We start from the raw sequence: 17,786 nt of genomic DNA on the forward strand, positions 1-17,786 counted from the left end.
CAAAAAAATTTTTTTAATTGTTGCAAGTGGTTTGAATTTTTCTTTTTATCAGATCTATAATTAAAATTGTGGACTATTTTATCTGATATAATGTACATATATACAAATTAATAGAAATGTATTAATTAAAATATCGATCATTTTCAATTATTTAAAAGTGAAAATTAAGTCTAGACTCGGATATAAATTAAAATAATAAGTATAAAGAACATCATTATAAATCATTATGTAGTTTATCCTGTTATTTCAAATATATTCGTAATAATTTTGTATAGTTTCGATTTTTAAATTTAACCTGCAAATACACATTTCTGCCACATACTAAGTAAAACAGAACATTATGGTATCCCTACTTACACATACATAGATAAAAAGTTGCCCTATTTTTGGCAAAGCATTTTTATGGAAACACTCCATCTAAGAGCCAAACCCATTTTGGCTATAAAATGCCATAGCTACGACATGTACACGTATAGATAGCCTAAAACGTTGACTTCTTGTTTAAAATAATGACTTGAACGTTCTTCCTTTGAATATATTTACTATCTAGACATTTATTTATTCCAGAAATTACAAATATTTTCCATGAAGGACCTAATAATATTTACTTTAGTGGTTCAATCAGTAGTTCAATATTCTCCTTAAGCACAACTTCTATATTTGAAGAATACGAAGAGTATGAAACGGCACAATCGATATCTATACAGGTACAATACAAGTGTACAAATGGTCTTGTCGGTTCTCAGGTAAATATTTTTCAAATTTGGTTTTGATACTAGATCAATAAGCTTTTTAAATATTTGCACAAATGAGGTACCTACTCTAAGCAGCTCTATCAGATGTCGATTTAACGAGATAATTACGTAGAACAGAGTGGGATTAGGGTCTAGCTTAGGTCTTAATTTGATATTATATGGCACTATCTAATATATCGATAATGATGTTTATTTATTTATTTGTAGTATTTATGATAAATCGTTCATATAATATTCCTTATAAGCTAATTTTTTTATGCAACTTACAATGGCAAACAAGCTGACGGCCCACCTGATGGAAAGTGGTAACCGTCGCCTGTAGACATGAGCAGTATCATGGACATAACAGAGTATACTGTTTCGCCCATGACACCCCCCATGCATTGCCATTCTTGAGGACTAAGGTGATATTTTTCTGTACCTTGTAAATTAACTGCCACATCTCACCCTTCAAACCGAAACAAAGCCATGCAAACACAATTGCTTCACGGTAAAAACACGAATGGGACAGAAGGCCATACAAACGAATTTTATACAAAATCTCTGTGGAAAATCAAAATATAATTGCCTCTGTTTGCCAAATTTTTTATTTTTATTATAATATTTTTTTATTTCAGTTGTTCACAATAAATATACAGGATACAAATAATAATAGTCCTCAGTTTCGACCTGCTGACATATTTGAATTCACAATTCCAACGCCTTTACTACCTGGATACGTTATTGGAGCTTGCGATTCGATAGTTGTGAGAGATATAGATCTTACAACGAAGAGAATTGATTTCGGTCTAACTGGCAGTGAAGACTTTGAAATTATATACGACGAAGTATCATCAACAGAACCAAAAGAATTCAAAGCTATTTTGAGGACTACGACATTTATTAGAACTCTACCAGAATCTACCGAACTAATCATAAGCGCCACGGTAAGTATTATTATTTTCGTAATAATGATAACGATATCTTCATATTATCCCTTGTCAGAACTCGTAGAAGGAACTTCTATTTATGACGTTCTTATTAGTATGCTTCACGTCATTAACCATTATGAAGAATGTATAATATAGGGTATAATTTTATGTTTATTATTCTAAATAGAAATGAATTATTAGTCTTTGTTCCAAATATATGTAGATGAATTTTGTTAATTAATATTTATTAATAAAATTTAAAGTCATTACATTAATAATAACAATAATGTCTTTATTAAGTAATCAATTAATTTAGTAAGACATCTAACTACTAGACATCGAACTAAACCGAATCTGTATGATAGTTAAATAACTTTCTTTGATTTAAATATTTACAAAAGATATCACAATTTTGAATATAAACACACTTAAATTTGCAATGTTTAAAATACTTTTGGTGCAACATAGTTAAATGTGGGTAGCATCGTATTACCTTTCTTATAGTTAAATTAGAGTACAAACTTAATATGTTGTAAAATTGACTAATCATCTTAGCAACCACATAAAGTGTTACATTGATTACTTAAACTAGAAAATTAATAAGATTTGATCATGTTACTTTAATTTACCGATGCTTACCATTTTTTTACTAAAACTTATCATCACGATAACTACTTACGAGTATATGATATAATATAATATTTATAATAAAATTTGTTTCTTTCACCATCTTACTGCGATGCACACATGGTCTTAGTTTTATTCCTGATTATTAATTTTCTTTTTATGCGATGTCCGATTTATTTCTGTTTTATTATGTTTTAGCTCTACCCCGCGACTTCACCCGCGTGAGTGTATACATAAAGTATTCTACACGTTAAATTACAATATAATTTAACCATGCACCAAATTTCATTCAAACCGTTCAATAGTTGCATGAAAGAGCAACAAACATCTATTCATTCGTCCTTACAAACTTTCGCATTAATAATATAAATAGGATATGCGAACGATACAAATATATCATTATGTCTATTATTGTTACTTGACACTTAACAAGTAACAAATATACAGTTATACGATTTTTTTTAGGACGTCGACGAAACTGGGGATCCACCTAGAACTTCTTATGCTACAGTTCTTATCTATAGTCATAATGATGTGACATGGCCTGAAGAGCCAGTATTTACAGAAGCATTTTACCCCGCCAGATATACCAGAGAAAATGAGCTAATATTAGAAAAAGTTATCTCATTACAGCAAGGCTATCACGAAGAAGTCGAATTCAGTTTAGAGGAAGGTAGATATATCTCACGTTATGAATAAACAGTACTTACTAAGCAAAAAGTAATTTAAAAAAAAAATAGAACTTGAAGTTTCTTTACTTTCTAAGTCACTTTATATACCTTTATAATTTAATATAATTTACCTTTATACTAAGTATGACACAAATCTTAAAATTAATATAATAATATGTAACTTAATATAACGTAAAACGTTTTCATAATTCGTATGAACACATTAATACTTAATGAAATATAAAGATTTACAAATGATTACCGAGTATATATACACTTATATATATACACATGTACGTCTAATTTATTTATGTGTAAATCTTATTCTAGATCTTCTTAATATCAATTAATTTTACTCATTTAGCATTATATAAGTACCTAATGTAAGTTAATGAGGGATCTCTAGTCACTCATTTAGCCACAACATATTTACGAAAGTAAGTCTTTCAAGTGCAAAGACATTCTTGTAGACAGAAATAAAAATACACAAATTTAAAACAATTATAAAAATTATTAAGTAAAAGTAATTTATGTTCACAGAATACAGTAAATATTTCAGTCTTATCAGAGATGGAAATAAAGTATCATTTGAAGTTATTTCTCCGCTATCAAACGAAATTTTAACACAGCGTCAAATATATATCATAGTACGAGCTCATCGGGAATTTACTAGCGGAGCTTCAGCTACCGTAATTGTACAATTGCCTGAAGGTAAATATTCGACGACAGCATTAATAATCCTACTGCATTATTAGGACGCCTTAAACCACATTCACCATCCGGCGATATTGAGGTAAAATTAAATATAATAATATAAAAAAATTGGACTGATTTGCTGTTTGTATACGAAGACTAGGGATGAAAAATAAAAATTATGGGTTGTACTTTTATTATTTGTCTGTTACAACATTTAAAAGTAATTGGAACAAATCCTCGATATTTAAAAACCACATACAACGTTAAATTGTTATATTTTTAATTAACTCGTATTTGTTTTCAGAAATCGGTCTACAATTTGAACAAATATATTACGAAGGTTTCATCATCGATAATACGCTACAAATTGCACACCTTATATTAACACAAGGTTATGAAAATCACATAGTAACACTTGACGTCTCTAATGGTAATTAAAATTAAATTCTAAATTTTATTGCAATGATGAAATTGGTAGTTATAATTTTTTTTAACCTTTTGAGTTTAACGACTCAATATAAGTTTTTCTTTCACCCACAAATCAGAAAAGAAATATAGGATAAAGCTGAAAGTAAAATGAATAGTAAAATCTTATTACACATTACAAAGATCATTTTGTAATTTAAATATTGTATATTTACACAACTATCAATGCGTCTTATAATATAATAGAATTAGAATGATTAATTTCATTCATTTTCTTCTATTGGTAAAAACTGTTCTATTATCTTACAGATAACTTCCAAGCAACCATTGATGAAAATCGTATAACATTGACAATGACGCCATTAGCTGATAATGTCCTCAATGAAAATACCTTTTTAAACTTGCAAGTGACAGCTTCTACTGAACGCAGTTCAGCTACGGCTGTTGTAACTCTAGAAATAATTAAGGACGATACTACAACTCCTCTGTTCGAGAAAGCACTTTACGAGGGAACCTACGACCCTTCTGCAAGCGACCTGACTATTGAACCAATAGAACTAGTGCAAGGTTATGATGACTCTGTGGATATCACACTTAATGGAGGTAGGTAATTTATTACTTATTAAATAATATTGTAATTTATTAATCTGACACCCTTACTTTTTCATTCTGTTTGTTGGTATTACCACGTATATAATGTAAAATTAAATTTATTTTTCTTTTAATAAAAAGTGTTTAAGATTTAAATCTATTTTATAAGATCTTTCATAGGGAGGGTAGAGAAAAAATAGACTACCTATGCTTAATATAGGTAGTACTTATTGTCAATTTACTAGTATTATAATCCATACCTAAATCCATAGGTTTTAAGAACTCATCTTTCTTTTTGTCTAGCCTTTAATGATTGAAAACATTTCCTTTTATCAAAGATGTACCTTTAATTTACAAAAAATAATTTAAGTAAATTCATTAGTATCAATTGTGCATTAATTAATTTTTTTCAATTCTTAGTTTATGCGAACTACTTTCAATTACAAAGAGATGGACCAGTATCTATATTGACCGTGGAGAGCTTGCCAGCAGAAGTGCTCGCTGAACAAAGTGTATCGCTTGTAATAACCGCAACTAAACCCAGGACTATCGGCGCCACGGCCGTCGTGCAGATCATATTACCAACAGGTAACTCTATTATATATATTATGTATTGTGTCTTTGTTATATTCATAATATAACAATATTATGAATACAACAAAGACATTACACACATATATATATATATATATATATATATATATATATATATATATATACAGATCTATTAGTAAATAAATAAATGTAAACTAAGACATTTTATTGTTCTTATAAAGAAAAAAGAAAAATCATATTTGACTAGCTCATCATCATTGAGCCAAAACTGATAACTATATTTATAAAAATAAAATTGCGGAATAGGTTCCTTATATATATAATACAATAAACGAGTGATGAGAAAATCTTTAAATGTTCATCTTGTGAAGAGATAAAGAATAATTCAGAAGTTTGTATTGAATTCGAAAGTCAGTTAAAATAATTATAATACATAGATAGATAATTAATTTATTTGCATTGCACACAAATCACAACAGATGTAGATATACATACACAAAAAAACGAGATAAAAGAATATATATACAAAAAATACATAAAAGATATATGCGATTCAGATAAATGGGTAAGTCATCTCCTAAGGGGATGAAATCGGGAATGGAGTCATCAACTGAACCGATTATAATACTCTTTTAAAATTTGAAAGCTTCAGTATCTTTGAGTAATATTTTTTATACGACGTATAAAAAATATTACGTAGCTGACAACCCATCCAATAGAAAGTAATCGTCGCCTATCTACAAAAACAACACCATGAATATTACAAAACATACTGTGACGTCCAATATAGGCCATATTTTTCCCCACGAATATATTTATCCTATGGTAACCAGTTCACGTGAATGAAATTACGATAAATAATTAATTAATATTTACACTTATTACAGATATCAATCTGGAATTCGAGCGAGCTTTTTACGAAGGTGTTGTAGTGGACAATACACTTCTAATTACTGAGCTTATTTTAACAAAGGGATATGAAGGACATGTAGTGTCAGTCGATGTCTCTGATGGTAATGCCATTTAATTATTGATTATTTAAGCAAAATTACTTGATATAATACAATGGGCTGCTTAAAAAAATTTTTGACACTGATTAGTTATATTTACAACGTACTAGTTGACTCAACAGGTGTCATTTTGTCAAAAGTTATTAACAGTATGGAAAAAAAGAATGATGCTTTTACATTTTAACATTTATATTAATTAAAATTTTCTTTTAATAACAACCTTGCTTGGAATCCAACAAATATTTGAAAAATAAAAATAATTGGTACAACCATTTTCGAATTTTGCTCTTAGTAAAACATTAAGCGATTCATTTTTATTCATACAGATTATTTATAGTTTTATAATTTAAAAGAAAAACGAATCACAATAGTAGAATATCAAAGTAAAAATATCTTACAGAATACTTTACCGTAACCATTCAAGAAAATCGTATAACGCTGAATATGGCACCATTGCCTGACAGCGTCATCGAAGAAAATACCTTTTTAAACTTGCAAGTGACAGCTTTTACTGAACGCAGTTCAGCTACGGCTGTTGTAACTCTAGAAATAATTAAGGACGATACTACAACTCCTCTGTTCGAGAAAGCACTTTACGAGGGAACCTACGACCCTTCTGTAAGCGACTTGACTATTGAACCAATAGAACTAGTGCAAGGCTATGATGACTCTGTAGATATCACACTTGATGGAGGTAGGTTATTTATTACTTATTTAATATAACATTGTAATTTAATAATCTGACACCCTTACTTTTCCATTCCGTTTGTCGGTATTACCTCGTGTATAATGTAAAATTAAATATTTATTTCTTTTACATTTTAAAAAGTGGCCATTAAGGCTGCACACGCGACGGAAGCTTAAAAATGGAGTAACTTCTCCCGTTTTCCTAACATTTCTCTTCACTGTTCTGCTCCAATTGATCGTAGCGTGATGAAAAGTATACTATAACCTGTCCAAGAGTATGAAGAATAATTGTACCAAGTTTCGTTAAAATCCGTCGAGTAGTTTTTGTTTCTATAACGAACATACAGACAGACAGAAAGACAGACACAAATTTTACTGATTGCATTTTTGGCATCAGTATCGATTACTAATCATCCTCTGATAGTTATTTTTGAAATATATTTCATGTACAGAATTGACCTCTCTACAGATTTATTATAAGTATAGATAATTGATTTATGTTTGAGATTTAAATCTATACTATAAGATCTTTCATAGGGAGGGTAGAGAAAAAATAGACTACCTATGCTTAATATAGGTAGTACTTATTGTCAATTTACTATTATTATAATCCATACCTAAATCCATTGGTTTTAAGAACTCATCTTTCTTTTTGTCTAGCCTTTAATGATTGAAAATATTACCTTTTATCAAAGATGTACCTTTAATTTACACAAATAAATTTAAGTACATTCATTAGTATCAATTGTGCATTAATTCAATTTTTTCAATTCTTAGTTAATGCGAACTACTTTCAATTACAAAGAGATGGACCAGTATCTATATTGACCGTGGAGAGCTTGCCAGCAGAAGTGCTCGCTGAACAAAGTATATCGCTTGTAATAACCGCAACTAAACCCAGGACTATCGGCGCCACGGCCGTCGTGCAGATCATATTACCACCAGGTTACTTATTTATATATTCTATTATCCTAGCTGTTCCAACAAACGACGTTTTGCAACACAACGATCGCAACCTACCGGATCCGTTTGTTTGTATCGGGATAAAAACTTTTTCTATCTCCCAAGTTGGAGCAAACATACACATATATACATAATATCATTAAAATCGGTTGAGCGATTTCTGAGATTAGCATGAATGAATATAGTGAAAAGGGAAAGATACTGAAAGTCGAAATAGAACAGTTAATCGGTTCTCTCTTTCCGTAGTCATTTTATAATCTCTTAAGTCGGAACATACAATACACATTTAAAATCTATTAAACGCTTTCGGATCGAACATCGTGACACGGGATTTTTATATATTAAGATTTTTTATCAATAAATTAATGTATTCTGAGAATAGCGAACCACACTTTTCTTAAAACTAAAAAGTAAAATAAATATGCTATAATAGTAAATTTAAACATAACTGAATTAAACATACACGCCTATCGTTTATTTATTAATATAGCCCTCGACACTATTTTTTTATTTTTTTTTTCCCACTTTTTGTTAATATTCCTTCATATAAATATTATTTATTCAGAAATGGTTTTTTAACACTCCCCATTACAGCAAGGCTATTAACATTTGAAGCACCTACATATAAAGGAACTTACGAGAATGGGATATTGAAACATGATACCATCATACTAAATGTTGGTTATGATGATGACGTCATTTTCAAAATTATAAGTGGTAAGTGATATTTTTCATAATGATTATTATCTTTCATGACGTGCAAAGGTAAATAGAATTCTGAGACGTTCATTCATTCATTATTTCACGAATTCACTCTCTAAACCTCTCCCTGATATACAAATTTATATTTGATATCACAACGAAATCTTTGAAAACTCTGAAAAAAAATTCAAAAGTCGTTTGCTTGGGTACCTCTGTCCCATTCGTGTTTCAACCGTGAAGCAATTATTTTTACATGCCTGTTTCGGTTTGAAGGGTGGGATATGGCAGTGAATTTACAGGGTACAGAAAAATAACACCTTAATCCTCAGGAATGGCAATGCATGGGGAGTATCATGGGCGAAACAGTATACTCTGTTATGTCCATGGTACTGCTCATGTCTACAGGCGACGGTTACCACTTGCCGTCAGGTGGGCCGTCAGCTTGTTTGCCATTGCTAAGTCGTATAAAAAAAAATCTTTACTTCCAGAACTAAAATGAACTAAATTTAATAGATTTAAGTTAAAATTATTATAAACTGTGAAAATATTAAATTAAAATATTAGTTTTAAAGAAAGGATTAGAGAATGGCGCATCAGAATTAAGCTCAATATATTTATAATTCGAATAAAATAGTATATATAAGTGGATGTACTTCAAAAATTAATAACCTTTTTTGATAAATTAATTTAATGTCACTTTATTGAATTGCAAACATTTGATAAATTAGATTATATTTATATACTGTATACTTACTAGTATTTAACAAAATGTGGATAGTATCACCCAAAGTGGTCCCCAAGCTTCTAAAAGGAGGTCACAGAAGGTCTTCTTTAATAGATGACAATGGAGTGGTATCCGCCTGCGCTGACGGTATACCCTGGCGAGGTATAAATAAGAGATGATAGGTGAGATTGAAAAGGCAGGTCAGTTAGCCCAACGTGAGGAATTTACCTGGAATTCAATACTATGGTTTTCAGGAGGGGCCATGTAAGGGTCGACCTAATAGGGTATATTGATAGCAACGGGACTGGAAGTCCGCAAACGCGCAAACCTTGTCGCGAAATATCGTAAACTCCTAAAAAACAACGTTCAAAAAAATATTTATAACAAGAAAATGTTCATTAAAGAACATTTATTATAGGTAGGTAGGTTTGTGTTACAAATTAACAAAAAATAAAATAATAAAAAGCTTGCAGATTAGGAACCACGGAGGATAGGTATTGGCAAAATATTTTTATTACTAAAGAGATCGTTCTATAAATTTTTTTTAAAAATACTGTTGTATACATACTAAATATTTTCAAATTTCTTTTAGATTTTGATAGCAGTTTTGAAGTAACGAATAATGGAAACGAAGTAACGATATTGTCATTGGAAGCGCTTCCTGACAATGTTATTTCAGAAAATAATTTCATATCGATAATCCTAAGTGCCTCTGCTATTAATGCTGAAACCACTACAACAGCATTATTGATTGAAATAATAAAAGATGACGTCACCGCTCCTGTATTTAATGAACATATTTATTATGCTGCTTATTCAGATAATGGAATCGATTTAAAAAACATACACTTATCGCAAGGATATGATTCCACGGTATCATTTGATTTGACTGGTGGTAAGATATATTTTAGTTTTTCAAAAAAAAAGTTTTATTACATTGCTGATTCAAATAAATATATATATCTGATAGGCATTAATGGAAATAGGAGTTCAAAAATATTGTTAATTATTGTAAAGTGTTTCGGTTGATCATTACAACATTACAGTCGTAGCAGGAATAGACTATTCAATGCTTATTTTTTTTTTTATTTTCAGTACATTCACAATATTTTAGCTTGACACAATTAGAAAATAATGTAGCAATATCTTTGACAAATCCAATCCCGACAGAAGTGATTTTTAGTGAGAAAAGATTGATTTTCAACATTGTAGCCGAAAAACCCTCAACTGTCGGGGCAAATGCAGCTATAACAGTTACTTTCCCAGCGGGTAAGTAAATAAACAAATAAATAAATTGTCATAATATTAGCTTAAAAATCCGTAAGTAGACATAAAAATGTCCCAACCGTGTTAACATAGTATTCTTGATTGAAACAAATTCAAGTAGGTATTAGATTAATGTCGCTATAATTAGTAATACGAATTGTCAAAAATTACTCATAAAGGTGAAAGTAATTTAGATTTTTTTTTTTAATTGAAAACCATGTGTGCTCTAAAATTGTAGTTATTACAATATTGCATACAATAATGTAAGTAACATAAATGTATTAATATATATTTCTATAATTACTTATTTATTTATAATATTTAAAATTCCAGAACTTACCGATCCCACTGTCATGAAATTTTTACGAAATTCCTATATTGGATCCATAGAAGATGATCAATTATCCTTGGAAGATATCAGTCTCATTAAAGATCACACAGAAGATACCGAATATAGTGTATCTGGAGGTAATATTTTTAAATTTATTTTCTCTTCACAATTCATCACAGTAAAATACAATGAAACATGCTTAAATCAATCAAATTACAAATATAATTGTACTATTAAATTCATAATAAACATATTTTTTCAAGATTCACAGAAAGCTTTAATGTATACATTATTACTGTTTATTGTGTACTCGTATTGGTTCATCCAATATAACCTTATTTTTAAATTTGCTAGAAAAAAGATTTTCTTAAAATACTCTTATATAATATTAATTGAGAAGGTTCGTGTAACATTTCACGTTCCAATTAAAAATGAGAAAATTTTGATTCATTGTTCATTTTATTTTCAGAATTGAGTAGTTACTTCTCGTTGTTAGAAAGTGACTCCATTATTACCGTAATACTGAATGGCCCCATCCCTGAAGAATCGATACCCGCCAACCGGATCGTAGTACTTGAGATATACGCAACCGCGGAAAATGCCTTACCCGCAGTGGCAACGATAATACTAGAAGTCGTGTCTGATGACGAGTCTATTCCCACTCAATTGGTATTTGCAGAAACTTACTATGTCGGATCTTACACCATAGACACTGGTCTCGAACTGCAAAACTCCATATCTCTGTCCGAAGGCTACGACGAAGACGTCGAATTCGATCTGGAAGGAGGTACGTCATTAGTTTTCCAAACGTGCACATTTCTGTTAAATCACAACAATTTCATAAGATTTGAATAACCTTATTCCGAATCTGTATATATATACATATCTATTTTTCAGACGATTCACAATATTTCGCGATAAGTAGAGATGAGAATTCCATCACATTGAATGTGATCAACACGATACCGCCTGCCGTCTTAGAAAACAATAATCAGCTGCTGTTTGTCATCCGCGCTCAAAAACCTGGAAGCACAACTGCAAGAGCAAGTGTCATAATTTTACTGCCCGACGGTACTTATTTATCTCAAATATCTTTATAAGTAAACCCTAAACACAATATTATAACTAACTTTTAATCAGTTCGGCGTTCAAATGACGACACACAGTATACAATTACGAGTATATATCAGTTTCTAAAGCCTCATGCACTCAGACTATACCCATAACTCGAAAACTTTGTAATATAATAAAAAAATAATTATAGCGTAAAATGAATCTCTGCAGTATCCTTTGACAGGAATGTTTTATCAGCAAAACTGTAGGTTTCTACCAACACAACAAGTCATTTAGACAATAAATGAAAAAAAATAGGGTTATTATATTAAAATGATACTAAATTGCTATACATTTCGTAGCATTCTTTATTTGTATTATGATTGTAAGTTTCAATATATATGTATGTGTGTATATTGTACAAATCTACACAGTCACGTTTAATCGCACTGATACGTAATTAGTATATTATATACCACATTACATTACAAATTAAACATATTAATCTACTTTATTGTTATTACCATAATTAAAAAAAAAAAACTTATTTTAATAATGTTACAGAATTTAAAGATGGCAACTTACTTGGATTCGAGCAAAATAATTACGTCGGTTCTATCGAACACAGTACGATTGATTTAGTACCAATAAAACTGGCCGGCGAATACTTTGCAGAAGTGTCCTTCGCCATACATGGAGGTAAACAGCCAATTTACAAACGGGGTGTCGTGAAACTCCTTATCTTCAATTTCATATAATGTATACATTATTGTGTAATTTCGTTCTAACATTTTATTTTCAGAATTGAGTAGTTACTTCTCGTTGTTAGAAAGTGACTCCATTATTACCGTAATACTGAATGGCCCCATCCCTGAAGAATCGATACCCGCCAACCGGATCGTAGTACTTGAGATATACGCAACCGCGGAAAATGCCTTACCCGCAGTGGCAACGATAATACTAGAAGTCGTGTCTGATGACGAGTCTATTCCCACTCAATTGGTGTTTGCAGAAACTTACTATGTCGGATCTTACACCATAGACACCGGTCTCGAACTGCAAAACTCCATATCTCTGTCCGAAGGCTACGACGAAGACGTCGAATTCGATCTGAAAGGAGGTACGTCATTAGTTTTCCAAACGTGCACATTTCTGTTAAATCACAACAATTTCATAAGATTTGAATAACCTTATTCCAAATCTGTATATACAGTCGCGTCGGAAACTATTTGCGCGTTGTAAAATGAACAAGAAATTTTATTTTAATTGCAATTAGAGATAACTAAAAAGGAAAATTATGCACAGTCTCGAAGATTCATGTGTTTATAAGAAAATAGACACATGTGGGTTATAAATTATTGCTTGTAATAAACAAAATTAAATATTAATCATAATTAGTTAATTCGGAAAGTATTTGCACCAAAAGTTTTTCGTGTTTAAATTGTATATGTTACTAAAAAATAAGTGTGTTTTGAATGTTTATGTTTAGATTGACTTTACATCTCCTAAAATTTTAATTAATTAATTATTATAATATTAATATTCTTATCAGAATGCCTAAAAAAATAGAATTAACGGTTCAAGAGTGTGAAATAACAATTAATATGAAAAATAATGGAATAAAAATTTCTGAGATTGCTGAAAACATGAATATTCCACTAAGAACAATTCAAGATACGATTAAAAAAAATTCTGAACGAAATTCAACAAACTCTTTGCCTCGAAGTAGCCGTAAGCGCAAAACAGGTCCCAGAACATACGAACGAATCGTTTGACTAGTGAAGGAGAATCTAAAGATAAGAGCTACAGAAATAAAGGAAACTTTAAATCTCGATCTGGTTATAATACAAATTAAGTTCAGGATTGTTGAAGCTGGCCGTATTGCCACACGAAAGCTATTTATTAGCAAAATAAACCGAAAGGCGAGATACGCAATTGCCATCGAACACCAAGATAAACCATTGGACTTTTGAAAAGCGATAGTTTGGTCTGATAAGTTGAAATTTGATTGTATTGGATTAAAACGACGACAATATCTGTGGCGAAAACCAAATTCAATGCTAGAATCGAAAAATATTGTGGGCATCGTTAAGCACGGCGGTGGATCAGTACTTGTATGGGGATATTTTTCATATAACGGTGTTGAAAATCTTCAGATTATTAAGGGCAAAATGACCGCAGACGCTTATATTAATATATTTGAAGATAATTTGAATTCATGATAAAATGAATGTTGATAAAATGAATTTAAATTATGACTGGAATTTTTAACAAGACAACGATCCTAAGCATAAGGCTAAAAAAACTATGTTTTGGTTCGAATAAAAATAATTTAAACTACTGACTTGGCCAGCTTAAAGCTCTCATTTAAATCCCATAGAGCATCTATGGGATCATTTGCATGAAAATGTAAAGAAATCGGACCGATAAACAATTAAAAATTTTATAAATCGCTTTGAACAAGAGTGGCATAATCACATCGCAACTAAACACGGCCCTACGAAATACTAGAAATAATTTATTATTAATTAAAAACAATTTAAAATTAAATATTAAGTCTGCGCAAAATAATTTCCGACTGCATGGATTTGAGAATATTTTGAATATTTTTTAATTTATAAATCATTTTGATTTGCAAATACATTATCTGAATGATTAACAATATATTTCACTGTTTTCTTAAATATCTTGAATAATTTGAATCATATTTAACACACAAATTCATTAAAATGTTATAAAATTTTGCGCGCAAATAGTTTTCGACGCGACTGAATATATACATATCTATTTTTCAGACGATTCACAATATTTCGCGATAAGTAGAGATGGGAATTCCATCACATTGAATGTGATCAACACGATACCGCCTGCCGTCTTAGAAAACAATAATCAGCTGCTGTTTGTCATCCGCGCTCAAAAACCTGGAAGCACAACTGCAAGAGCAAGTGTCATAATTTTACTGCCCGACGGTACTTTATTATCTCAAATATCTTTATAAGTAAACCCTAAACACAATATTATAACTAACTTTTAATCAGTTCGGCGTTCAAATGACGACAGACTTTGTAATATAATAAAAAAAAAATTATAGCATGAAATAAAACTCGGCAGTATCCTTTGACAGAGATGTTTTATTAGCAAAACTATATGTTTCCACCAACACAACAAGTCATTTAGACAAATAAAGGAAAAAAAAATAGGGTTATTATATTTAACATGATACTAAATAGCTGTACTTTTCGTAGCATTCTTTATTTGTATTACTATTGTAAGTTTAAATATATATGTATGTGTGTATATTGTACGAATCTACACAGACACGTTTAATCGCACTGATATGTAATTAGTATATTATATACCACATTGCATTACAAATTGAACACATTAATCTCCTTTATTGTTATTACCATAATTAAAAAAAAAAAAAACTTATTTTAATAATGTTACAGAGTTTAAAGATGGCAACTTACTTGGATTCGAGCAAACTAATTACGTCGGTTCTATCGAACACAGTACGATTGATTTAGTACCAATAAAACTGGCCGGCGAATACTTTGCAGAAGTGTCCTTCACCATACATGGAGGTAAACAGCCAATTTACAAACGACGTGTCGTGAAACTCCTTATGTTCAATTTCATATAATGTGTACATTATTGTGTAATTTCGTTCTAACATTTCATTTTCAGAATTGAGTAGTTACTTCTCGTTGTTAGAAAGTGACTCCATTATTACCGTAATACTGAATGGCCCCATCCCTGAAGAATCGATACCCACCAACCGGATCGTAGTACTTGAGATATACGCAACCGCGGAAAATGCCTTACCCGCAGTGGCAACGATAATACTAGAAGTCGTGTCTGATGACGAGTCTATTCCCACTCAATTGGTATTTGCAGAAACTTACTATGTCGGATCTTACACCATAGACACTGGTCTCGAACTGCAAAACTCCATATCTCTGTCCGAAGGCTACGACGAAGACGTCGAATTCGATCTGGAAGGAGGTACGTCATTAGTTTTCCAAACGTGCACATTTCTGTTAAATCACAACAATTTCATAAGATTTGAATAACCTTATTCCGAATCTGTATATATATACATATCTATTTTTCAGACGATTCACAATATTTCGCGATAAGTAGAGATGAGAATTCCATCACATTGAATGTGATCAACACGATACCGCCTGCCGTCTTAGAAAACAATAATCAGCTGCTGTTTGTCATCCGCGCTCAAAAACCTGGAAGCACAACTGCAAGAGCAAGTGTCATAATTTTACTGCCCGACGGTACTTATTTATCTCAAATATCTTTATAAGTAAACCCTAAACACAATATTATAACTAACTTTTAATCAGTTCGGCGTTCAAATGACGACACACAGTATACAATTACGAGTATATATCAGTTTCTAAAGCCTCATGCACTCAGACTATACCCATAACTCGAAAACTTTGTAATATAATAAAAAAATAATTATAGCGTAAAATGAATCTCTGCAGTATCCTTTGACAGGAATGTTTTATCAGCAAAACTATAGGTTTCTACCAACACAACAAGTCATTTAGACAATAAATGAAAAAAAATAGGGTTATTATATTAAAATGATACTAAATTGCTATACATTTCGTAGCATTCTTTATTTGTATTACTATTGTAAGTTTAAATATATATGTATGTGTGTATATTGTACGAATCTACACAATCACGTTTAATCGAACTGATACGTAATTAGTATATTATATACCACATTGCATTACAAATTGAACACATTAATCTCCTTTATTGTTATTACCATAATAAAAAAAAAAATACCTATTTCAATAATGTTACAGAGTTTAAAGATGGCAACTTACTTGGATTCGAGCAAAATAATTACGTCGGTTCTATCGAACACAGTACGGTTGATTTAGTACCAATAAAACTGGCCGGCGAATACTTTGCAGAAGTGTCCTTCACCATATATGGAGGTAAACAGCCAGTTTACAAACGACGTGTCGTGAAACTCCTTATCTTCAATTTCATATAATGTGTACATTATTGTGTAATTTCGTTCTAACATTTTATTTTCAGAATTGAGTAGTTACTTCTCGTTGTTAGAAAGTGACTCCATTATTACCGTAATACTGAATGGCCCCATCCCTGAAGAATCGATACCCGCCAACCGGATCGTAGTACTTGAGATATACGCAACCGCGGAAAATGCCTTACCCGCAGTGGCAACGATAATACTAGAAGTCGTGTCTGATGACGAGTCTATTCCCACTCAATTGGTATTTGCAGAAACTTACTATGTCGGATCTTACACCATAGACACTGGTCTCGAACTGCAAAACTCCATATCTCTGTCCGAAGGCTACGACGCAGATGTCGAATTCGATCTGGAAGGAGGTACGTCATTAGTTTTCCAAACGTGCACATTTCTGTTAAATCACAACAATTTCATAACATTTGAATAACCTTATTCCGAATCTGTATATATATACATATCTATTTTTCAGACGATTCACAATATTTCGCGATAAGTAGAGATGAGAATTCCATCACATTGAATGTGATCAACACGATACCGCCTGCCGTCTTAGAAAACAATAATCAGCTGCTGTTTGTCATCCGCGCTCAAAAACCTGGAAGCACAACTGCGAGAGCAAGTGTCATAATTTTACTGCCCGACGGTACTTTATTATCTCAAATATCTTTATAAGTAAACCCTAAACACAATATTATAACTAACTTTTAATCAGTTCGGCGTTCAAATGACGACAGACTTTGTAATATAATAAAAAAAAAAAATATAGCATGAAATAAAACTCGGCAG

At 31.0% G+C, this 17,786-nt stretch overlaps 1 protein-coding gene across 3 annotated transcripts in view; it reads left to right on the forward strand.

Moving 5' to 3' along the window:
• The window catches only part of LOC113511850 (uncharacterized), a 38,975-nt gene that overhangs the window by 2,752 nt on the left and 18,437 nt on the right, over positions 1-17,786 (forward strand). For 2 of the 3 annotated variants that reach the window (XM_052896925.1, XM_052896940.1), the window contains exons 3-27: positions 568-746; positions 1,373-1,681; positions 2,759-2,966; positions 3,505-3,675; positions 3,965-4,090; positions 4,396-4,689; positions 5,098-5,265; positions 6,120-6,245; positions 6,643-6,936; positions 7,707-7,874; positions 8,487-8,609; positions 9,911-10,213; positions 10,414-10,587; positions 10,918-11,052; positions 11,385-11,702; positions 11,813-11,986; positions 12,533-12,667; positions 12,771-13,088; positions 14,764-14,937; positions 15,418-15,552; positions 15,656-15,973; positions 16,084-16,257; positions 16,804-16,938; positions 17,042-17,359; positions 17,470-17,643. In XM_052896925.1, the coding sequence (XP_052752885.1) occupies positions 568-746; positions 1,373-1,681; positions 2,759-2,966; positions 3,505-3,675; positions 3,965-4,090; positions 4,396-4,689; positions 5,098-5,265; positions 6,120-6,245; positions 6,643-6,936; positions 7,707-7,874; positions 8,487-8,609; positions 9,911-10,213; positions 10,414-10,587; positions 10,918-11,052; positions 11,385-11,702; positions 11,813-11,986; positions 12,533-12,667; positions 12,771-13,088; positions 14,764-14,937; positions 15,418-15,552; positions 15,656-15,973; positions 16,084-16,257; positions 16,804-16,938; positions 17,042-17,359; positions 17,470-17,643 (5,151 nt within the window). The remainder of the gene's footprint in view (positions 1-567; positions 747-1,372; positions 1,682-2,758; positions 2,967-3,504; positions 3,676-3,964; positions 4,091-4,395; positions 4,690-5,097; positions 5,266-6,119; positions 6,246-6,642; positions 6,937-7,706; positions 7,875-8,486; positions 8,610-9,910; positions 10,214-10,413; positions 10,588-10,917; positions 11,053-11,384; positions 11,703-11,812; positions 11,987-12,532; positions 12,668-12,770; positions 13,089-14,763; positions 14,938-15,417; positions 15,553-15,655; positions 15,974-16,083; positions 16,258-16,803; positions 16,939-17,041; positions 17,360-17,469; positions 17,644-17,786) is intronic. The other variant, XM_052896930.1, reaches the window with a different exon arrangement.

Source organism: Galleria mellonella, unplaced genomic scaffold (assembly GCF_026898425.1).
Source record: "Galleria mellonella isolate WM207_F2 unplaced genomic scaffold, CSIRO_AGI_GalMel_v1 utg117, whole genome shotgun sequence".
Classification (NCBI taxonomy): domain Eukaryota; kingdom Metazoa; phylum Arthropoda; class Insecta; order Lepidoptera; family Pyralidae; genus Galleria; species Galleria mellonella.